The sequence below is a fragment of the Scyliorhinus canicula genome, chromosome 6 (assembly GCF_902713615.1).
Source record: "Scyliorhinus canicula chromosome 6, sScyCan1.1, whole genome shotgun sequence".
NCBI classification, from domain to species: Eukaryota; Metazoa; Chordata; class Chondrichthyes; order Carcharhiniformes; family Scyliorhinidae; genus Scyliorhinus; species Scyliorhinus canicula.
The window spans coordinates 158,987,415-159,012,301 of NC_052151.1; the positions used below are offsets into that span (position 1 = coordinate 158,987,415).

A 24,887-nucleotide genomic window follows, 5' to 3' on the forward strand; every position below is an offset into this window, starting at 1 on the left:
TTAGCTTGTTACAATAAAAGTGGTCAGGCTTGAAATCTTGTCAACCCTTCTAATTTGCCACTGGAAATTGGAATTAACTTTCTAAATGTTATGGTCTCTACAGAGATTGTAACAATGGGGTAGAGTGGCGCCATAGTCTGTACGTCTTCAATTGTGACTATTTGCACAGTTGTTTAGATTATCGGATACTCCATTTACATTAACTCATCTGCTGCCTTGGTACCGGACATGGTAAAACCCAAGGCTCGCACAATGGCACAGTGGTTAGCACTGCTGCCTCACAGTGCCAGGGTCACAGGTTCAATTCCAACCTTGGGTAACTGTCTGTGTGGAGTTTGCACTTTTGTCCCGTGTCTGCATGGGCTTCCTCCGGGTGCTCTGGTTTCCTCCCACAGACCACCATCTGGTCATATCCTTATGGAGGGTAAATTCTGACATAATTGCCTCATGGGTCCTGTGTATGGCACTCCCTTTACAGCAATGTGGTTGACTCTGAAATGGATGATCAAGCCTCTCAGTTGTATCAAGCACTAATGTCTCATAAGCAGTTGGGGAGTGCCAGCTGGTTAATTACTGCCGGCCTGGCTAGTGGTGCTCACATTCCAAGAACAATTTTAAAAAAAAAATTATACATGCTGAAAATAACCAGACTCAGATTGGCAGACTTGATGCCAGATATTGTTAACCGAATATAGTATGGCTTTGATGACAGCTTAATTCTGGTCATAAGCTTGGAGTGAAATCTCTGTTCCAGAAGGTTTATATTAAAGCATTGAAATGAGGTGAAATGAAAGTTGCCACAGGGCTATAGAATGATCTCCACTTTGAGAGACAGAGTTGACTGGTGGTGATTTAACTTGAGGGTCACCACAACTCAGGCAAGGGGCAAGGTTGGGAAGGCAGCAACTTCATGACTAATCTCAATCAGTATGGGAATTGAACCCACGCTGTTGGTCTCACTCTGCATCACGAACCAGCTGTCCTGCCAACAGAGCTTACAGCATTACCAGCTCAAGCACTCCGTTATTTGAGGCAATCATATAGTATGAAAGAGTCAAAGTATGGGTACTGTAGCATAATCGTTATGTGACTGGACATATAATCCAAAATTCTGGAACTCCCTTCTTGACGGGTGCACATGCACCACATGGACTGCAGGAAATCAAAAATGCAGCTCACCACCAGCTTTTCCAGGGGAGTTAGGGATGAGCATCAAATCCTGGTCTTGCCAGTGATGTGCATGTCCCATGACATAATTTTTTTTAACAGTAATAGAGACCAAGTTATTCTCCTCCCTGATCCCCCGTCCCCCCCCCCCCCCCCCCCCCCCCGTCCCCCCCGTCCCCCGAACTAAATGCAAAGCTATAGCCAAGTGTTGATTTTTAAATTATAGGGCGCACCAATTAGTTTTTCAGTCTTCCACATTGTTACAAACACAAATGAGATAAATGAAGTTTTTCTAAAGTAGCTGCTGTATGTTGCAGTTTTGGGGAAAAAGACAAATCAGCATGCAATATAGTTTGAAAGAAGTACGGTTACTTTTTGTATTCTTTTGGTTCATAACGTCTTTTTCTTATTTTTTCCAGATTGTTAAACAACAACCAAATTAGAAGAATTCCCAGGGGTGCATTTGAAGATCTGGAGAACTTAAAATATCTGTGAGTAAATCACTTCAGTGTTTGAATGTTGTAATGGTCAGTTGAACGGCTGTGGGATTTTGAGCAAATATGTGTTCAGTACTTGTTTCCTTTCTCTTTTGTCAAATCTCACTAATGCCTGAAATTAAAGAATTAAAGTGATTCAGGGTGATTGCTGAGAAATGCAATGTGGGACACTTGTATTTTAGAACCCATGTGTGCCTACCTAGTGTGAGGATACACAGAAAAGTTTACTTTATATAGAAGTGAATGTGTGTATTTAACCTATTTGTATTTGTTGTTACTGGTGAGCACGACCATTCAAACAACCCCTCTTTGCATCTTTTGATTTGCAGCTGTTGCTGGCAGAGAGGCTAGTCTGGGTTGAGTTGGCTTCTTGGCATTCTGTTTTTCTTCTGTGTGCAGATTCTCCTGAGCACGATCTACTAAGACTGTTTTAGCGTGAGAAGTCAAATTTACTGAACGTTTTCTGTTGTTGCAAACAAAGAAGCAAAGAATTGCTTGTGAATTTACAGCAGCTTTTTAAATGGGTAAAATAAAGCTGGTGATTTGCTTTTTAAAAAAATGCTCCACAGTTTGCTGCTAATCAGCTCACGCGTGGGTGCACTATTCTGGGGATTGCCAATGAAAACACTGTCTGGATGGCAAGCTTTTTTTAATCTGATGAAAAATATAGAAAAAAATGTGGACACATTATGCCATGGAACACCATTATTAATCCTTACTTCTGAGCTTTCAAATAAGCAACAAAGAGGGCCTCTTGATATATTTCATGCCAATTAGATGTTCTTTCGAAGGTTGCTTTAACCTCCAAAATGAAAGGTGGGAGTGAAAAAGCTCAAGGAGAAAGTAAATACCGTTAAATTTAAAATGGTAAAAACATGGTCGTGGAAAATAATTTTACTTAAAAAAAAAACACAAGTAAAATCTAAAATGAAAATGCAGAAGAAGTGTAGAAGTCATCTGGGGTGAGCACGAGTGAAGGATGTACAATTTTAAATTCATGTTTGTAGGATTTTGGTATATAGTAATCCAACATTAAGAATTGCAAGGCTTTATTAGTTATAGTAAGATTCACTAGCAGTGGTAAACTTTATTGGGAGCTGCAGTGTTTTTTCGTAATGAATAAAGAAAAATAAAATTAGCAGGGCAGGTGCTGTGTTGGATCTGCAGAATGTGGCATCTCCTGGGTGCTTGTGTGATGCAGGGCAAACATGCTTGTAGTAAGCATCTGCAGCTTGAGGCGCTTCAGCTCAAGAGTCACTGAGGTGGAGGTTGAGCTGCAGACACTGCGACACATAGGGAGGGGGAAGCTTACCTAAACATACTGTACCAAGAGACAGTCATACCACTTGGAGGATAAGGTATTCTGATTAGGTTAGTGGTCAGGAACAGGAAGGTGTGACTTGTGTGTGCAGCAGGTTTGGGCACTCAGAAGGTAGAATTGGAGGAGCCTGAGCCGTTACATTTGTCCAGAAGGTTCGAGGTGCTTGAGAGATCTGTGGATGAATGTTATGGCCGCAGGGTGGGTGAGCAAATTGACAATGGCACCGTGTTATAGGAAGCTATTCAAGTGGTGAAAGTAAATAGGAATGTAACAATAGAGGGTCAATGTAGTCAGATAGACACAGTTCTTTGCAGCTGAGAGGAAGAGTTCAAAAGGTTGTATTGCCTGCCTGGTGCCAGGGCTCGGAACATCTTCTCTGTGCTGGAGACAAAATTACAGTGATAGGGGGAAGATCTGGTGGTTATGGTCCATGTATGTACTTATGACATAGGTAGGACTAGGGAAGAGGCTCTGCATAGGAAATATAAGCAGATTGGGGCTAAATTAAAAAGCAGAACCTCACAGGTAATAATCTTTGGACATTATCTGAGCCACGAGCAAATTGGCATCGGGTAAATAAGATTAGAGAGTCAAATGCTTGCATCAAAGATTGGTGTGGGACAAATGAGTTTCAATTTGTACGGGGAAAGTGGGAGCCGTACCATTGGGAGAGTGTTCGCCTGAACGAAGCTGGGACCTGTGTTCTGGCAAGTTGTGCATCTAGGGTGGTAGAGAAGGCTTTAAACTAAATAGAGGGGGAGAAGGATCAATTGTGGGAAGATGTGATCAATTAAAGTGAAAACATAAGGCATAAGAGAAGTGGTCATCGAGAGTGTGACAGGAAAGGACAGAACATACAAAACTTCAGCAGCTAAGAGCAGAGATTGCAAAAATGGTAAAAGAGACAGAATGAAAGGCATTGTATCTGAATGCACACATCATTTACAATAAACCAGTTGACTTGACATCTCTAATAGAAATAAATATGCATGATCCATTGCAGACATTGTTGCAAGATGGCAAAGGCTTGGACTTGAATACATTTCAGATGGACAGAAAGCTAGGAAAGGGTGGTGGGGTAGCTCTGTTAATTGAGGATGACATTGGTACAATAGAGAGATGATCTCCGTTCTAAAAATCAAGATGCAGAATCAGTTTGGGTAGAGATAAGAAATAGTAATGGTAGGCAGTCATAAGTGGGGTAGTTTTGCGTCTCATAATGGTAATCAGGCTGTTGGATATACAGGAAGAAACAGCGAAGGCTTATGAGAAAGGTACGGTGATAATCATGTGTGATTTTAGTCTATAAATCAGATTAGGGTGACACCGTAGAACAGAGGTTTCACACTGCTGCCTCACAGTGCCAGGTTCAATTCCACCCTTGCATGACCGTTGTGTGGAATTTTCACTTTCCCCGTGTCTGTGTGGGTTTGTACTTGGCACTCCGGTTTTCTCCGACAGTCCAAAGACGTGCCGGTTAATTGGCCGTGCTAAATTGTCCACTTGTGGCAAAAAGGTTAGGTTAAGTTAGGGAGATAGGGTGGGGGAATGGGCCTAGGTAGGGTCTTCTTTCAGAGTGTTGGTGCATATGCAATGGGCCGAATGGCTGTTGGGATTTTATAAGTTCAACCTGGGAGATGAGTTCATCGGTGTTTTTGGGACAGTTTCTTAGAGCAGCATGTGCGGGAGTCAGCCAGAGAGCAGGATATCCTAGATCTGGTAATGTGAAATGAGACCTCATACCTAATTACCTTAATGACCTCACAGTAGATAGCAGTGATAATAACATGTTTGAATTTTGTATTCCATTTGAGGGAGAGTAAAGTAGGTCTAAGACTTAAGTGTTTTGAATTTAAATAAGGACAGTTATGAGGTTACGAAGACAGAGCTGGCTAAACTGAACTGTAAAATTGGGTTACGGTAAAGTCAGTAAAGATGCAGTGGCAATCATTTAAGGAGATATTTTGTAACACGCAGCAAAGACTATGAAGGAGAGAATCTATCTCCATTTGGAAAAGCAAGGTTTGATCAGGAATAGTGAGCATGGCTTTGTCAGAGAGAGGTCATGTCTAACAAACTTGAATGAATTTTTTGAGCATGTGATGAAGTGTGCAGATGAGGGTAGTGCAGTTGATGTAGTTCACATGGATTTCAGCAAAAGCATTTGACAAGTTCTCACATGGGAGACGTATAAAGAGGGCAAATGCACACGGGATAAAGAGTAACTTGATAAGGTGGATTCAAAATTGGCTTATCTGTAGGAGACAGGGTGATGACCAACAGCTGCTTTAGTGTTTGGCCAGTGTCGAGTGGCATACCACAGGGATCTGTGCTGGGTTCCCTAATGTTTGTCATTTATAAAAACAACATAGATGGCAATGTGGGGGGGTAGGATCAATAAGTTTACAGATGCCACAAAGATTGGCTGGGTGGTTAACAGTGAGGTTGAGTGTCTCGCGTTACAGGAAGATGGTCAAATGGGCTGAAAGGTGGCAGTGGAATTCAACTACTTTGGAAGGAGTATGTGACAAGGAAGTATTCAATGAATGACCTGACACTGGGAAGTTCCGAGAACTAAAGGGAACTTAGCGTATTTGTCCATAGATCTCTGAAAGCAGAAGGTCAGGTTTATGAAAAAGGAATATGGGACACTTTATAAATTTAGGCATAGATTACAAAAGTAGAGAGGTCATGTTGGAGTTGTATAGAACTTTGGTGAGGCCACAGCTGGAGTACTGTGCGCAATTCTGGTCACCACATTATAGGAAGGATGTAATTGCACTGGAAGGGGTGCAGAATGATTTTGAGTCATAGATGTTTAGAGCATAGAAACAGGCCCTTCGGCCCAGCTTGTCCATGCCGGCCAGTTTGTATCACTAAGCTAGTCCCACTTACCTGCATTTGGCTCGTATCCCTCTATACCTGCCCAGCCAATGTAACTGCCTAACTGTTTTTTAAAGGAAAATATTCTACCACTGCCTTTACCAGCTTGTTCCAGATGCTCACCCTCTGAGTGGGAAAAAAAATCCCCTCTGGTTTCTTTTGTATCTCTCACCTCTGAACTCTAGTTTTAGACTCCTCTACCTTTGGGAAAAGATGTTGACTATCTACCTTATCTATGCTCCTCATTATTTTATAGACCTCTATAAGATTACCTCTACTCTTCCTACGCTCCAGGGAAAAAAGCCCCAGCCTATCCAGCCTCTCCTTATAACTTGGAACTCAGTCCTGGCAGCATCCTCGTAAATCTCTTCTGCATTCTTTCTAGTTTAACAGTATCTTTCCTATAATAGGGTGACTAGAACTGAACACAGTATTCCATGTGTGGTCTTACCAATGTCTTGTACAATTTCACCAAGACGTCCCAACTCTAGTATTCAATATTCTGAACAATAAAACCTAGCATGCAGAATGCCTTCTTCACCATCCTGTCCACCTGCAACTCCACCTTCAAGGAGCTATGAACCTGTACCCCCAGATCTCTTGGTTTTGTAACTCTCCCTAACTACCTACCATTAACTGAGTAGATCCTGCCATGATTTGATCAACCAAAATGCTTCACCTCACATTTATCCAAATTAAACTCCATCTGCCGTTCATTGGCTCACTGGCCCAATTGGCCAAGATCCTGTTGCAATCTTTTATAAAACCTTCTTCACTATCCACTGTGCCACCATCCACTGTGCCACCAATCTTGGTGTCATCTGCAAACTTACTAACTTACTCCTATATTCTCATCCAAATATATATATAACAAATAACAGTGGACACAGCACTGATCCCTGGGGCACACTGCTGATCACAGGCCTCCAGTTTGAAAAACAACCCTCCAGAACCACCCTTTGGCTTCGGTCACCAAGCCAATTTTGTATCCAATTGGCTACCTCATCCTGGATTCCGTGAGATTTAACCTTTGCAACAACCTACCATGGGGTACCTTGTCAAAGGCCTTGCTAAATCCATGTCGACAACGTCGACTGCACTTCCCTCATGTACCTTCTTGGTTACCCCTTCAAAGAACTTGATTAAATTCATGAGACAAGACTTCTCCCCCTCCCCCCCCATAGATCCTGTCCCTCGGAATACCTTCTAACAATTTACCCACGACAGAAGTTAGGCTAATCGGTCTGTAGTTCCCAGGCTTATCCCTATAGACCTCCTTAAACAAGGGCACAACATTTGCTACCCTCCAATCTTCACTCACCTCTCCTGTGGCTGTCGGCAATTTAAATATCTCAGCTAGGGGGCCGGCAATTTCCTCCCTAGCCTCCCACAACATCCTGGGATTCATTTCATCGGGTCCCGGAGATTTATCTATTTTGATGCGCTTTACCAGGATGTTGCCAAGTTAAGCAGAGAGGTTGGATAGGCTTGGGTTTTCTTCACTGGAGCAAAGAAGATTGAGGGGCGACCTGATCGAGGTGTATAAAATTATGAGAGGCATAGACAGGGTGGCTAGGGAGCAGATGTTCCGCTTAGTTGAAGGGTCAGTTATAAGGGGACACAAGTTCAAGGTGAAGGGCAGGAGGTTTAGTAGGGATTTGAGGAGGAACTTTTTTATTCAGAGGGTGGTGACGGTCTGGAATACACTGCCTGGGACACTGGTAGAGGCGGGATGCCTCACATAATTTTAAAAGTACCTGGATAAGTACTTGCCATGTCTTAACATTCGAGGCTATGGACCAAGTGCTGGCAAATGGGATTAGGTAGGCAGGACAGGTGTTTTTCAGGTGTTAGTGCAGACTCGGTGGGCTGAAGGGCCTCTTCTGCACTATTATTCTGTGAAAGATGCATTCCAGTGAAAAAGAACGACTCTAGGGGAAGGACATATAATCTGTAGCTAACTAAGGAAGTTAAAGATGCCATCAAATTGAAAGAAAAAGCATACAATTGCACAAAGATTTATGGCGGGTTACAAAATAATCTTTATTGTCACAAGTAGGCTTATATTACACTGCAACAAAGTTACTGTAAAAATCCCCTAGTCGCTACATTTCGGCGCCTGTGTGGGTACACTGAGGGAGAATTCAGAATGTCCAAATAACCTAACAGCATGTCTTTCGGGACTTGTGGGAGGAAACCGGAGCAACCGGAAGGAATCCACGCAGACACAGGGAGAACGTGCAGACTCACACAGACAGTGACCCAAGCCTGGAATCAAACCTCGGACCCTGGCGCTGTGAAGCAACAGTACTGTCCACTGTGCTACTGTGCCAGGTTAGAAAATTGGACAGAATATTTTTAGAAAGCAAAGAATGGCTTAAAATAAAGCATTAAGGAGAGAGGAATTAGAGTACAACACAAAACTGGGTAGAAATATCAAAACCATTAGCAAGAGTTTCTACAGGTATTTAAAAAGGAAAAGTGTCAGTAAAATGAACATTGGCCTCTACAGGGCGAGTCTGGGGAATTAATAATGAAAAATAAGGAAATGGCAGTGAATTAAACTGATATTTTGCATCTGTCTTCACTAGAGGACACGAGTAACACCCAGAAATAAGTGTGTATCAAGAGGTAAAAGGGAGGGAGGGACTTACAACAATCACTACTTTGGCAGGAAGAATTGAAAATGAAGACATTATTTAAATGGCAAGATTGCAGAACTTTGGTAGAGAGAGATCTTCGTGTCAAATGAATCGCAAAAAGTCAATAGGCAAGTACAATAAGTGATTAGGAGGGAAATGGAATGCTGTTGTTACTTGCAAGGGAATGGAATATGAATGTAGGCACTAGATCAAAGCAAATGACTGCGGATGCAGGAATCTGGAATATGCCCAGGAACAGCATCTCATCTTGTCCACTCCTCCATCATAGCCAGTACCTCTCTCATCACCCACGGCACCTTCCCATGCCATCACAGAAAGTGTAACACCTGCCCCTTTACCTCTTCCGTGCTTAACATCCCAGGCCCAAAACACTCATTCCAGGTTAAGCAGCGTTTCACTTGCATCTCTTCCAATTTGTTTACTGCATTCGCTGCTCCCAATATGGTCTCCTCTATATCGGAGAGACCAAACGCAGACTGGGTGATCGCTTTGCTGAGCATCTTCAGTCTGTGCTGACCTTCCTGTTGCTTGCCATTTTAACAAAATACCCTGTTCCCATGCCCACATGTCTGTTCTTGGCCTGCTGCAATGTTCCAGTGAAGCTCAACGCAAACTGGAGGAACAACAGCTCATCTTCCAGTTAGGCACGCTACAGCCTTCCGGCCTGAACATCGGATTCAACAACTTGATCAGCTCTACCCCACCTCGAACCAGTTGTTTCCATCCCATTTCATTTCAAATGTCTTTTACCATTTCTTTCTTTATATATGTATTTAATTCCCCCCCCCCCCCCCCAATCTTATCCACCTTTCTCCTCTTTGCTTCCCCCTTCCCCTCCCCCCACATCTACAGTTCACCCTCTGATAGTTTCTCTGCTGTTTGGCCTTTCACATCTTTTGTCCTCTCTGGGGACTGCCATTAGCACTCTTTCCCCTTGGTTTCTGTGGCCATTAGCACCCGGTTTCCCTGGGTTTCTGTGGCTATGACTCATCTTTCATTCTCACTCCACAGTATAAATATTTCCTACTTTGTCTGTTAGCATTGACAAAGAGTCATCGGACTCGAAACTTTAGATCCTTTCTCTCCCTACAGATGCTGCCAGACCTGCTTAGATTTTCCAGCATTTTCTCTTTCATAAAAATAGGCAAGTTTTTCTACAGTTGTAGGGTGTATTCGTGAGACATCATCTGGAGCACTGCATGTGGCAGCACGGTAGCATAGTGGTTAGCACAATTGCATCACAGCTTAGGTCACTGTCTGTGTGGAGTCTGCATGTTCTCCCCATGTGTGCATGTGTTTCCTCCGGGAGCTCCGGTTTACTCCCACAGTCCAAAGATGTGCAGGTTAGGCACATTGGCCATGCTAAATTGCCCTTGGTGTCCAAAATTGGCCTTAAGTGTTGGGTGGGCTTTCTGGGTTATGCGGATAGAGGGGCGGTGTGGGCTTGGGTAGGGTGCTCTTTCCAAGAGCTGGTGCAGACCCGATGGGCCGGATGGCCTCTTTCTACACTGTAAATTCTATCTATGTAGTTTTGACTTAATTTAATAAAGGATATCATTGCATTAGAAGCAGTTCAAAAAACATTCACTCAACTGATTCCAGGATTTGTTTTCGATTTTAAGTCCCCAATTCTTTTCCCCCCAATTACGGGCAATTTAGCGTTGCCAATCCACCTACCCTGCACATCTTTGGGTTTGTGGGGGTGAGACCCATGCAGACATGGGGAAAATGTGCAAACTCCACATGCACAGTGACCCAGGGCCGGGATCGAACCTGGGCCCTCGGGGCCGTACGGCAGCAGTGCTAACCACTGAGCCACTGTGCCAATCTACTGATTCCAGGAATGGGGGTGTTATCTTATGAGGAAACAATCGGGCAGGTTGGGCCTGCTTCCATTGCAGTTTGAAAGAATGAGAGGCAGCCTTGTTGAAACAAATAAGATCCTGAGGGCACATAACAGGATGGATGCTGAGAGGATGCTCAACTTAGAATTCGGGGACACAGTTAAAATATATGGAGATGAGAAGAAACTTTCTGAATGTTGAATCTTTGAAATTCTCTTCCCCACAGAGCAATGGAGGCTGGATCATTGAATATTTTGAAGGCCGAGTTGGGTTGATTCTTGATTGACAAGGGATCCACAGGGGGTGGGAAGAAATGTGAACATAGAACATAGAGCATTACAGCGCAGTACAGGCCCTTCGGCCCTCGATGTTGCGCCGACCTGTGAAACTACTCTAAAACCCATCTACAACCCATCCCTTATCATCCATATGTTTATCCAATGACCATTTAAATGCCCTTAATGTTGGCGAGTCCACTACTGTTGCAGGCAGGGCATTCCATGCCCTTACTACTCTGAGTAAAGAACCTACCTCTGACAGCTGTCCTATATCTGTCTCCCCTCAATTTAAATCTATGTCCCCTTGTGCTAGTCATCACCATCCAAGGAAAAAGGCTCTCACCCTATGTAATCCTCTGATCATTTTGTATGCCTCAATTAAGTCACCTCTTGACCTTCTCTCTAATGAAAACAGCCTCAAGTCCTTCAACCTTTCCTCATAAGATCTTCCCTCCATACCAGGCAACATCCTGGTAAATCTCCTCTGCACCCTTTCCAATGCTTCCACATCCTTCCTATAATGCGGCGACGAGAACTGCATGCAATACTCCAAATGCGGCTGCACCAGTGTTTTGTACAGCTGCAACATGACCTCATGGCTCCGAAACTCAATCCCTCTACCAATAAAAGCTAACACACCGTACGCCTTCTTAACAACCCAATCAACCTGGGTGGCAACTTTCAGGGATCTATCTACATGGACACCGAGATCTCTCTGCTCATCCACACTGCCAAGAATCTTACCATTAGCCCAGTACTCTGTCTTACTGTTATTCCTTCCAAAATGAATCACCTCACACTTTTCTGCATTAAACTCCATTTTCCACCTGTCAGCTCAGCTCTGCAGCTTATCTATGTCCCTCTGTAACTTGTAACATCCTTCTGCACTGTCCACAACTCCACCGACTTTAGTGTCATCTGTAAATTTACTCACCCATCCTTCTATGTCCTCCTCCAGGTCATTTATAAAAATGAAAAACAGCAGTGGCCCCAAAACAGATCCTTGTGGTACACCACTAGTAACAACTCCAGGCTGCCCATTTCCCATCAACCACCACCCTCTGTCTTCTGATCCAAACTGCTAAATCACCCTGAATCCCATGCCTCAGTATTTTCTGCAATAGCCTACTGTGGGGAACCTTATCAAACGCTTTACTGAAATCCATATACACCACATCAACTGCTTTACCCTCGTCCACCTGTTTGGTCACCTTCTCAAAGAACGCACGGCCTACCCTTCACAAAACCGTGTTGACTATCCCTAATCAAATTATTCCTTTCTCGATGATTATACATCCTATCTCTTATAAAGCTTTCCAAGACTTTGCCCACACTTCTTTGTAGACTTTGCCTACTTCCTCCCCCTTCTGCCAATATTTCTAAAATCGAGCTTCGTGTCCTCAACACCCCGTGGTTTTCAACTTTCTTATGCTCTGCTGCACCCAAAATCCTGAGCTGCCTGATGTGAACTCGGAGAAAACTTGGGCACGTCCGTTGTACTGTATTCAAATTGGGGCCGCAATCCGATTAGCCATGATCTTATTGAATGGTAGAGCAAGCTGAAGGAACTGAATAGCCGACTCCTAATTTGTAAGTTTGTATTAATATTTTAATCGTGCTAACCCTCGTATATGAGTTTTTTCATTGCTGCAATCATTTTGTCAGCACCTCTGAATTTTAAAAACTTTAAAATTCCACCAGCATTGGTAGAGGGGAATTTTCCAAGATTAAAATGACTTCCCATTCCGAAGAACAACGTGTTCTTTTTCCCTCGTTCCACAGTTGGTGTTATACAAAACTCTGGCAAGGATATCGGTAACACAGAGAGATGACATTGCCAACTTGCTTCCTGTCTGTGTTAAAGGTGGTGACTCAAGCTGAGTTATGTCTCCAGGGCGCAAATAACCCTCCTGTGCATCAAGTCAAGATTGTGAGTGCAGGGCATTTCAGTTTAAGCCAATATCCATGTGCATGATTTCCATGAGTGAAGACATCTGTGGTCTGGTCTGACGTTATTGTCACGAGTAGGCTTCAATGAAGTTACTGTGAAAAGCCCCTAGTCGCCACATTCCGGCGCCTGTCCGGGGAGGCTGGTACGGGAACTAGTAGTGGTAATTCTGGCCTATTTATTTTTCATTATTTCTCCCCAGTGATTCCCATCCTCCCACTCTTCATCTTCAGCTTTTCCATTGCTCCATCAGCTGCTCTGGCTAAGATCAAGCAACTCAGCTCAGGCAATAAATGAAGCAGCTTGATGGTATGACTCAGTGTCACATACACTGGAGCTTTGGGAAGTGATTTGTACCAATTTCTTTATAAATAAAAAAGACACAAGACATACACCAGTTTGGTCTCCAAAGTGAGAATATCAGAGGTGCTGATGTCATTGTGCAGTAGATAATGTGCTGCGGACAAAATATTAGCTTTGTGAACAGTTTCTAATTAAGTTGTAAAACTGCTGAACTTGGAGGAAAACGAGGGCAAACACATTGGGACTGTGTTAATTTGTGAATGTGTTGTCAGTTTATTTCCTTTACACAAGTTTTGAATGTGAGAATTATGGTTGCTCAGATTTCATACTTTATTCTTTGCATAAGGAACTTCACTGTATTTCCAAAAAAGAACCTGATGAATTTTGCGAGGTCAGTTTTTTTGAGTCTTTTTTTGTTCGTGCTCATGCTAGAATTACCAGAATTGTAAGTAGGCAGGATTAAAGGATAAAAGGTGAAAGGACAAAGCTGGCATCAATTTAACTGGTGAATGCATATCATGTGGACCAAGTCAAAGGGCAATGCAGTATCAAAAATGAGAAGTATTAAGAAATAAGTCTTCAATTTTGTGCTGTATGAGTTGGAAGTTTTGGTTTTCTGATATATTGACAGCAAACGGGATATATTATTGGCATACATCAATTCATAACGCAATAAGCTGCATTTAATATCAACTTAATATTCACTGATTGCTTTGGACCCCAGTGCACTAAACTACTTCCCGTTTGCTTCCGTTATGTATGATAGCCCAGAATGTGCGGTCGCTGGTGAAGCAAGTTGGTTGTCACTGAGCTTGAAGAAAACCTTGCTGAGAGATGTAGCAATCTTTATCTAACTTGCATACAGCTGATTGCAGTGTTCTTTAATGGAGATTCTCAGCGCGAAGCTACAGTGATCCCATCAAGGTGTCAATCACATAGAAGAATTCTCACAGCCAGTCAAACAGAAAATGAAAAGCACTTAATTCAAATTGCTTTCTTAAAAAAATCACACAGAGCAGAAGACCTGGACACACACATGGGGTTAAAAGGTACAAATCAAAGTATATTTTAAAAAATCTTTCAAAAGAATTACTCATGAATCATAATGGAGACATTTAACAAAACTTCACAAATAAAAAATTATTTTTTCATAAGCTTGTTTGTTGTTCAGCAATAGTTATTTCTCAGATTGCTGTTTGAAAACTCGATTGAACACGTTATAACTTTTTATGGAGTTTCTAACGGCGATGGGAGTGGGAATTGAGAAGTTCTCACCAAAACAACTGACTCAACTGACTCCAGTGATTGCAGGCTCTGCTGGGGGTCGTCCACAGTGCAATCTATTGCAGGCACTGAGTGACTGACTGCAGCTTCAGGGTTCCCATGTTCATCTGCCCATGTGCTAAATTCTGAAGTTAAATTCACTCTTAAAGGGAAATGGCAGTGTATGCTGACAGTTTACCGTCAAAACTCAAGCAAAATCTGGATAGTTATTTGTTTCAAGTGTAACACCTAAAGCAAAAATCTGAGCTATATCATTTCATTTTTCATTTCATTTTCTACCAGTGATCCGATTATAAACCGTTTATCTTTATAAATTTAGAGTATCCACTTTTTTTTCGAATTAAGGGGCAATTTATCGTGACCAGTCCACCTATCCTGCACATCTTTGGGTTGTGGGGGTGAGACCCACACAGACATAGGGAGAATGTGCAAACTTCCACACGGACAGGGGCCGGGATCGAACCTGGGCCCTCGGCGGCGTAAGGCAGCAGCACTAACCACTGCGCCACACTGCCGCCCCCGATTATAAACCTTATATAAATCTTTCATGTAATAAATGTGCACATTTCCTACCAAACAGACGTTGCAGAAAAATGGTTGCATAAGATGCAAATGCACTTTTCTTTTCATTGGGTTGAATTGCTGAGTGACTAAATAGAATGAGGTACTAAGATTTTTTTTAACTGACTACTAATATATGGAGCTGTTTGCAATCTTGATTTAAAGCATAAACTTTCCTACTGGTTTAAAACTGTGTAACAATTTAATCCTCTTAAGTATACTGGCTGCGCACAGCAGGTTTACAAACTTCTTGAACTAGCATCAGGAAAACTGGTTTAATGGATTCAACTGTAGTTCCTTTCAAAAGGGCTCAAGAATATTGTTTTAGATTTATAGTCCTCATGCATTACTGTATATACATTCATGATGATCCAAATCTAGCTTTTGAAAAACGGTCATGAAAAACCTTCACAAAGGATATTTAGGAAATGTTTTTAATGCCTGTTTTCAAAAGTAAATAGCCACCTGGGGGCGCGATTCTCTCTCTCTCTCTCTCTTCCCCCCCCCCCCCCCCCCCCCCAGGAGAATAGCGGGAGGGCCTTCCGACATTTTCCACTCCCTCCCGCTATTCTCCCCACGCCCGACCCACGCCACGATTCTCCGAGGCCGATGGGCCGAGCGGCCGGGCCTTCACGCCCGTTTCAACACGGCAGCAAACACATCTGCTTGCTGCCGTCGTGAAAAGGGCGGCAGATGTCCGTCTGGGGCATCTGGGGGCCAGATTAGCACGGCAGTACCACGGCCGTGCCAAGGGGGGCATAGGCCCGCGATCGGTGCCCACAGATCGCGGGCCGTGCGTCCGTGACGGACGCACTCTTTTCCCTCCGCTGCCCCACAAGATAAAGCCGCCACGTCTTGCGGGGCGGCTGAGGGAAAAGACGCCAACTGCGCATGCGCGGGTTGCCGTTGTCCAACCTGCGCATGCGCGGCTGACTTCATCGGCCGCGTCAGTCGGCTTGACGTGCGGCCTTGACGACCGTCGTCAAGGCCGCGCCGCCGTGACGCACGGGGCTGCGCTCCTAGCCCTGCCCGGGGGGGGAGAATCGGCCCCGGAAGTGGGTGTGAAGGCTGCCGTGGGTCACGGCCTGTCCCACCTCGCCCCTGGTATTTCGTGACATAATTGTTGACACCATAGGTTGGATTCTCCGATTCTGGGGCCATGTCCCCACGCCGGCACGGGAATGGTGATGTTTTACACCAGAAAAACTACTGCAAATTGGCCAACGATTCGCTGTTTGGCTGGGGGCTATCAGGAGGCAACGTAGAGCATCCGGCTCTAGCTGCCAAAATGCCCCGGAGAATTGCAGGGTCTGCGGCCTGCCGGGCAACATGGCGGCCGTTCGCTGACCCAGCCCACAAAATAGTCCCCCCCCCCCCCCCCGGCCGGCTCACGCGCCCTGGACTGCCCCACCACAGTGTCCCCAGCCCCGAAATGTCCCCCCCCGCCTACGGATCGGCCCTCCCCCGACTGTGGCGATGCTGGTCTGAGTCCACAGCCACCACGCCGAGTTCCCAATGGGTGAAAACACATGCGACCTACGTCGTCGGGAACTCGGCTGATCAGGGGCAGAGCATCCGGGGCGGGCCTCAGACAGTGTCCTGAGGCCGTCGCTACGTGGAACGCCGTACTCCTAGAGTATGCCGCTTCGAAGAGAGCGGAGCATCGCGAAAGCGGAGCCATCTCCGATTTGGTCGGGAACTTGGATTCTCCGGCCGTTCGCCGAACGCGATTTCGGCATTGGTGACCGGAGAATCCAGCCCCTAATCTTTTTGCTAGCTCAAGTCTTCCATCTTAACCTATACATTTCAGTAATGTTCCAGTCATCTTCTATTTCCAAATAATTTTGTCAGACACATACACTGGCTGCATAAACGGTGAATGTTATAGGAAAGCATAACCTGCCCTGACCAGTTGTAGCTGGGTCCTGATGTCCACTGATTAGGCCTGTTTAAATTCTGGTTGAAGTTCAGGGAGAGCAGTGAAAACTCAAATCAAAGGGTTGAAGCTTCAATAACCCACGTCGCCAAATCAAGACATCCCATTTCTTCATTTTAAAGTTATGATGGAGTGAATAATATTAGACTTGATGTTAGGGCTGTCTTTATTTAACCAGTAACAGACGGAGTATGAAACTTTCACGGGCCAGAATTAGTTTGTCTGTTCCATTGCTTCCTCTCAGCCTTCCATATTCGACTCTCGCTCCATATTCGATTGTCAAGGAATCAGGGTTGTCAGTTGACAGAAGAGGCCAAATTGGATTCTGAACAGTGGGCAGGGATTTTCCACCCCTGTTATTATGGGACCTGCCACGGGAGATTCAGCGGCCCAGCTAAAAATACATTGAGTTTCGGCAGGACTGGATGATCCTGGTAGCAGGCAGGGCTGGAAAATCCCACCATTGCTTTATCGGCTGGAAGATGAGCTTCTTCCAAAAGATACCTTGCAAATGTGTCCGAATGGTAAGAAAAGTCAAGTGGAGTGTAGAAGTGATTGCTAAGTTGCTGCTAACCATTTTCCATCCAGAGGGGAAATCGCTCCCGTAATCCAGTGTCTGATGAAACCACAGAAAAGTACCAGGGTTAAGGAGAGCATTACTCTTAAAGCAAGGAAAATTAAGAGGAGCTTTGATAGTTAAATTCAAAATTCGGAAAGGTTTCATTGGGGAAAATAAGGACAAACTGTTTCCAGTGGCTTAATGGTTGGTAAACAAAGGACATGGATTCACCAATTGGCAAAAGAACCAGTGCAATGTAGAATCATAGACTAATAATCTTTTCATTGTCACAAGGATGAAGTTACTGTTAAAAGCCCCTACTCACCACATTCCGGCACCTGTTCGGGTAAATCACTACATTGCTGAAGGAGGCCATTCGACCTTGACACTGCTAGCCTGGCATCCTGGCAATGCCCCTGCCAGTGTCACCTGGACTCCTTCGAAGTGCCAGACTGGCACAGAGGTGGCAGTGCCAGGGTAGCAGTGTGAGCTGCTAGGGTTAGCACCAGCAGTGCCACCCTGCCCAGAAGGCAAGCACCTGGGAGTCTCCGATCCCCTGGGAGAACCCCACAAGCACCGTTCCATCTGTTTGTGGGGACTAACACTGAATGGCACTAGCCGAAGGCGAAGAGGTTAGATCCCAACAACTCTGGTAGATCAGGGGAATGCATATTAGTGTGAGACTAGCTGTCTTGCTCTAATATGCAGATTTGCAAAACAGTGATCCAGCCCACATTGGGTGGGATTCAGACCGCGATGCCTCGTGGGATCGCGTTAGATCTCATGAGGCGTGGCGAGCTGGGTAGATCTGGGAAGAGAGATCTCCCGGCATCTGCCCGCTGCACCACCATTTGGCGCAATGTGGCTGATCGATTGCATCCCATGCTTCAACATGGTAAATAGTGTGCATAAATGATTGGATGACCATTTAGCAGAACACTCTATTGTTCAGTTTGAAAGCATGACTCTCACCTTCCTCTTGCTTGCCTTTTTTAAAATATAAGTTTAGAGTATCCAATTATTTTTTTCCAATTAAGGGGCAATTTACCGTGGCCCATCCACATACACTGCATATCTTTTGTGATGTGGGGGCAAAACCCACGCAAACACGGGGAGAATGTGCAAACTCCACACGGACAGTGACCCAGAGCCGGTATCGGGCCTCGGCGCTGTGAGGCAACCGTGCTAACCACTTGCACCACCGTGCTGCCCTTTGCTTGCAATTTTAACTCGACACCTTGCTCTCGTGCCCACATGGCCATCTTTGACCTGCCGCATTGCTCCAGCGAAGCCCAATGCAAGCTGATGAGCAACATCTCATCTTCCAATAAGGCACGTTATACAGCCCTCAGGACTCAATATTGAGTTCAACAACTTTAAACTGTGAACTTTCTCCTCCATCTGAAACTATTTAAAAAATATATCACACGCATGTATTACCTCAAATCAAACTCCCCTCCCCGACCCCCCACACTGGCCATCTGCATTTTGTTCTTAAAGGTGCTTCACCTTGATGCAATCTCTCACAGCTACACTTTAATATCGAGCACATTTCTCCCTCTCCACAGTTCTGATGAAGGGTCAAAAGGACACTACGTGAATTCTGTTTTCTCTCCTTACAGATGATGCTAGAACTGCTACGTTTTTCCAGCATTGACTGTTTCAGATTCCAGAATCCGCAGTATTTTGGTTGCACAAGTTAATGTCTTATTACTCCCAGTAAGTAGAAATTTAAACTGTAGTTTAATTCCATGATCCTGTGCTCCCAGCTGTAAAGCTGTATTTGAGGGGAGCGCCAGCTGGAGATGGGTCTGCATCATTGTAACTTTAGTCCTCTTAAGGCATATACCCTTCGGGCACAGCATTCCACAGACCACATGGATTACTGAATTATTCCTTTGAGTTGTCTGCAGTCATTTTGCTCTTTCTTGGGCATTGCACAACTATTCCACAGAATCCCTACAGTGTAGAAGGAGGCCATTCGGCCCATCAAGTCTGCACCGACCCTCCGAAAAAACACTACCTAGACCCACTCCCCCATCCTATCCCCTTAACCCAGTGTGTATTAGTTATGGCCAATCCACCTAATCTGGACATCTTTGGACTGTGGGAGGGACAGCACACAGACTTGGCCACACAGTCACCAAGGCTGGAATTGAACCCGGGTCCTTGGTTCTGTGAGGCAGTAGTGCTAACCAGTGTATCACCATGCCGCCTCTTACTGTGCCTACCTTTCTCCACTTTGAGTGTTCAGCAATTCCTCAATGTTGAGCTCCCCATTTAAACAGATACACATCTGCCTCGGGAATTTTCATTTAACCACAGCTTTGTTTTGACCATTCGGCAGAAATCTCTGAACCCATTCATTTGGTTCCTCAGTGAGGAATTATTCTGCTTACTCGTCATTTGCTTCCCTTTGCCTCGTGGTAATGATGAAGCACTGACCCAACAATAAACAGCAATCAAAACACCGCAGAGGAAGAATTTACTTCATCTATTTTCCCAAATCAAACTTCAACATTATGGGAACGCAGCCAATGCTTTAGTTCAGAATCTTGTTAAAATTGCTTCTGGAAGTGCTTATTTAAAATATTTCCACATGTAGATTGATATCCCGAGGAATTGATGATTCTAATCTCTGAATTCTCGTTTCATTTCAACCATGACGATTGCTTGGGTTATGGAGGGGGCGGGAAAGTTGTAACTTCAGCTACCAGTTGCAGAATGCAGGCTATTAGATTACCAACAATTTCAGTTCGCAGCTTCTCTACATTAACATTTAGTAATTTTAACATCATGGCCATGGAGGACAAATAATCTGATCATCAATGGGGTTTGCTTTTACACAAGGGGAAAGGCTGTCATAATTGCCAAACAATTAGGCCTCCAGCCATTGCCATTTGTTTCTTGTCTTACTGTACCTCCATTTTTTGAGGGAATGAGAGACGCTCCAAAATTCACACGTGGCTTTTATTAGAAAGTGTAATTCATAAGCATTTATTGTTATTTGGTACTACTGTTAATTTAAGGTTATTTTCATGCTTGGAAATTAAATTTTCCAACACTATGAATAAAGCAGTGTAATTAACATCACAAAGTAGGAACCTTGGGTGCGAATCTCCCGTCACGTTGGGCTCTCGCTTGAGCGGCTGGGGAATGCCGGGAAAGCCCTCCAGCGAGCCTCGCAACAGCCTCCAAGCCTTCCGCGATTCTCCGTCCCCCCTGCGAGACGTTGGGAGTCGGAACCCTGCCCCAAATCGGCAGAACCGAATGATGCTCGCGGACATAGATCATAAACCTACTTGCAACCTACCTGCATAGGATCCAACGGTCTCCCCAGGGAGGCTGCAGTCAAGCTCCGATTAGTGCTGGTCCACTCAAATATGGACCAGGCAGAACGGGGACCGTCCAGGGCCATCGGAGACCCCTGGGCAGTTAGAGTAAGTGCAGGAAGGCTCTCTGGCCTTGCCCTTGGAATGTGGGAGCAATGGCACTGCACAGCTAGCACCTTGACACTGCCACCCTGGCACTACCAAGTCTGCAGGAGCACTACTAGAGTGGCAGTGCAAGGGTGCCCGAGTGCCAGGCTGGCACTGCCGGGGGCAAGGGAGGCCCTGGCCATATAATGAGGGTGGAGGGGGGGATTTCCAATATTGCAATATTGGGGTGCAGGGCAGCTAAGTAAGGATTTCCGTCAAGTTGGGGGGGGGGGGGGGGGGGGTAATGGCTGGGGGTCCTGGAAGGGAGGGGATTCTCTAAGGGGACTTTAGCAGAACAGAAGAGACCCCCCCCAGGGACCCCATAGCATTGTGTCCTCACTTGGAGGGTGTGGGGTAGTGTCCATATCTGTGGCGGGTGTAATTGCCCATGAGTGGCGGATGTGGGGGACCCACAAGCTCACTTGGAGATCAGGCACCCTTTCAAAAGGGCGGCTCGATCTCGGCGTTCAGCTCCCCAGTGCTAAACAAATTCTAAATGCGGCCTAAACCAGGGAGAAACTCCCCAGGGCCCAAAAAAGTGGCTAAGTGCCATTGAAGAGCAGTGGTAAAAACCGCCAAAAACCAGCCACAAATGAATTTAGAAACATTTTGGGAGAATCCAGCCCCTTGTGAGAAAAGGATTTTTGTTATAAAAATAAAAGGTGTTAGGAAGAGACTGAAATTCATGTGATAACATGGATTATCTTATTTATAATGGGTCCTAATTGTATTTGCCAACCGTTGAATCTTGGGCGGTATTCTCCGCTCCCGGGACTAAGTGCCCGCGCCATCGTGAATGCCACAGGGGGCCAGCACGGCGCTGGAGTACTTCACGCCACTCCAGTGTCCGGCAGCTCAATACTGCGCATGCACGGGGAACGTCTTACGTGCACCAGCCCCTCACCAACATGGCGTCGGTGTTCTGGGGCCGGCCGCAGAAGGAGGTAGGTCCGGGTGAGGAGAGGCCGGCCTGCCGATCGGTAGGTCCCAATCGCGGGCCAGACCCCATCAGAGGCCACCCCCCCCCCCCCCAGGTGAAGGAGCCCCCCCCCATATTCCCGGCGGGACTCTGTTGTGTCGGAGCGGCTGCTCGGCCCATTCGGGCCGGAGAATCGGCACTCGCCATTTGCGGTGATTCTCCGAGTGGCCCTGGTTTCGGGGGGGGGGGGGGGGGGGGGGGGGGCGTGGCGCGATTCGCGCGGCGCTCAAGCTATTCTCCCACCCGGGGTGGGGGTGGGGGCAGAATACCGCCCCATGTTGAAGACATGAATGTTGTAAATTATTAGGTTTGGGGAAACTGCGCTTCTGTGATTTCACTTTGGGTTTTTCTCTCCTTTTGTGGAAACCTAGAAAAGCAGGAAAATCAAACATTCCTAAATATAGGCCTATAACATGTGAAAATAAATGCCAAGTGTCTTTGATTTTTGTCTAAGTATTGAATATTGGAATTAATAGTCCTAATTGTAGTAACATAATTGAAGCACACTGGACCGCATTCCTCTATATCTGATTTCAAATGTGTCCTGCACTCACTTCACCCCACCTTAGGCATCTGTGCCTTCAGCCATATAGGACCGAAGCTCTGAAAGTTTCTTCCTGAATCTTTCACCTTCCACCTTACTCTCTTCCTTTAACAAAAGCCCCGTTCCCACCCCTTAATATCACTTCTTTGATCAAACTTTTAATCACCCCTCCTAATGCAATTATCTGCTATGCACCTTGGAATGTTTTTCTGTTTTAAAATCACTACAAAAGTAAGTTAGCATTAACATTTTATAGTATAAGCTTATTGAAAATAGACGTACAAGAATAGGAAAATTTATATGAATAACATGTAAAGAACATACCAATTAGTTAAATTATACCACGGAGAAAACAAGTTAACTTTTCAGTTGTCCACCCGTAATGATGAACATTTTTTAAATTACAAAGTGCTTGAGGAATGGTGGATCTTAAATTTTGCAGCAACTTGCTTGATTTCTGAGGCAAACAAATTCTGTAGTGTGAGGATGAATATTTTGCTTTTTGGTCGGCGTAGAATTTGAAGATATCCTGATACCCATATAATTTTTAAATGCCTCTCAGTGTTATATTATTTACAACATTGAAGTCATTATGTCTTGCCGACTTTGATTTCCAAAGCCATTAGGATGATCAGGCAGATAAAATTTTCGATGTTGTCTCCACATACAAGTTAGACCCGGACTGTCACATTTTAATAGTACCTCCTCTGTATTAGGCTGCAATTTCATGCACTGGCCATAAATCCCTGAGAAGGCTTTGCTGATCAATTTTTGGCTTTTCTAACTCCCCTGCCAGTAATCTTACGAAAGGTGTGTATTGTAAAGAATTGCAGTTTTAATTCTTCTAGCCTGTTTGAAAAAAAATAATTCTCATCCTTGGGCAGGAATTTCCACGCAACATGCCACGTGTTTCGCGGCAGCGAGGCAGCCTGCCATTGGCAGACGGTGGGATCTGACCCGCCGTTGACAGCAGGACTTCCTGTTGAATGCACCCTTCACCGCTGGCAGACCCACGGCGGGGGTGCACCATCAGCGAGATCAGAAGATTCCACGGCCAGAAATTTCCGGCCCTTGCTCACTACTCCCTACCATTGTAACTTCAACCCCTTCAATTCTGGCATATCCCAATTTTAACTGCTTCAGCATGAGATAGGGGAATGTGCATTCAGCATGAGATGAGGGAATGTTTAGATATTATACTCAAGCCTTCAGGAGGTATGGAGAAGTCTTGATGTTGCAGCTGCCACTAACTTCTGTCATTCAGTTTTACATGCTCAGATGTTCTGTTTTTTGTATTTCCTCTTTTGTTTCACCATTTGTGTATAGTGCTTATGTCTAGACATTACATCTATAATCGGGTGTTTATATTCTGTGCAGGGATTTTGGCATCTTTATTGTATTATATGTTTATTTTATGCACTATTATGGACTTTTAGTGTGGAATGACACAAGATCAATAAGTATAATAAATACTTTGAAGTACAGCATCATAACAGTTCTGATATCATTTGTTTCCAGATGTCAAGTATTTAAAGGTACATAAAAGCAGCTTACATATTTGGGCTCTGAGTTCCTGAATGCACTGCTCAACTTTTCGTAGCATTGGAAGTCACTTAACAGCTGGCTATCTAACCTGCTTTTTACTTAACCAGGTAAGGCAGCTAGGTGTTAAGAAACAGCTTGGTAAACTGGTGATTTTATTAGTTGTTGCCAATATCGATAGTTGTGGGCCAGATGGTGCTGAATTGCACTCCAATAATTGGACTTTTTCCTGAATCCTTTAGCTCTAATTTTTTGCACTGTAAGTTGGGGAACATGTGAGCTGATATCGCTGTGACAAGACTCCCAAGCATCTTGGACTTTAGTGAACAGTGGGACCAGTGATAAATCTCCTTAACCATGGGGATTTAATTGGGAAAACAAAGACATTGTGGAGGAAGAGAACGAATTAGACACAAATCAGGTACTAAGAGAGTGAAAGGTAGATTGGATTTGAAAAAGAGAAGAAAAAAACAAAGCAATTATAAAATTTTAAAGTTTTTTAAAACCCTGCAAGGAATGTTCATTTCATGACCGTCCCAGATCCTTGTGAGCAGTGGCAATGACCATTGGACTGCTGCTACATTTGAAAATTCCCTTGAAGCTGCAGAAAATTGCCTTGAAGGACCAGGCAGCACGGTAGCACAGTGGTTAGCAAAGTTGCTTCAAGGCTCCAGGGTCCAGGTCGATTCCAGGGTTGGATCACTGTTTGTGCAGAATCTGCACATTCTCACCGTGGTTGCATGGGTTTCCTCCGGGTGCTCCGGTTTCCTCCCATAGTCCAAAGATGTGTGGGTTAGGTGGATTGGCCATGCTAAATTGCCCTGAGTGTTCAAAAAGATTAGGTGATGTTACGGGGATAGGGTGGAGGTTTGGGGTATTCTTTCCAAGGGTCAGTGCAGACTCGATGGGCCAAATGGCCTCCTGCACTGTAAATTCTATGTCTAGATCTATATTTCTACCAAGACCTCCTGAGCCTGACTTCCACAGAAATGTGCAGCCTCCATCGGCAAATTCTGCCAAAGTCTTCTCAGAGTCAAGTAAGACTTAGTTAACCCACACATGACTACAAAGATGTTTTTCAGACCTACCACACTAACCA

General features: G+C 44.8%; 1 protein-coding gene across 3 annotated transcripts in view; it reads left to right on the forward strand.

Moving 5' to 3' along the window:
• Positions 1-24,887, forward strand: part of LOC119967608 (peroxidasin homolog) — a 285,117-nt gene that overhangs the window by 133,152 nt on the left and 127,078 nt on the right. For all 3 annotated transcript variants that reach the window (XM_038800359.1, XM_038800361.1, XM_038800360.1), the window contains exon 3: positions 1,587-1,658. In XM_038800359.1, the coding sequence (XP_038656287.1) occupies positions 1,587-1,658 (72 nt within the window). The remainder of the gene's footprint in view (positions 1-1,586; positions 1,659-24,887) is intronic.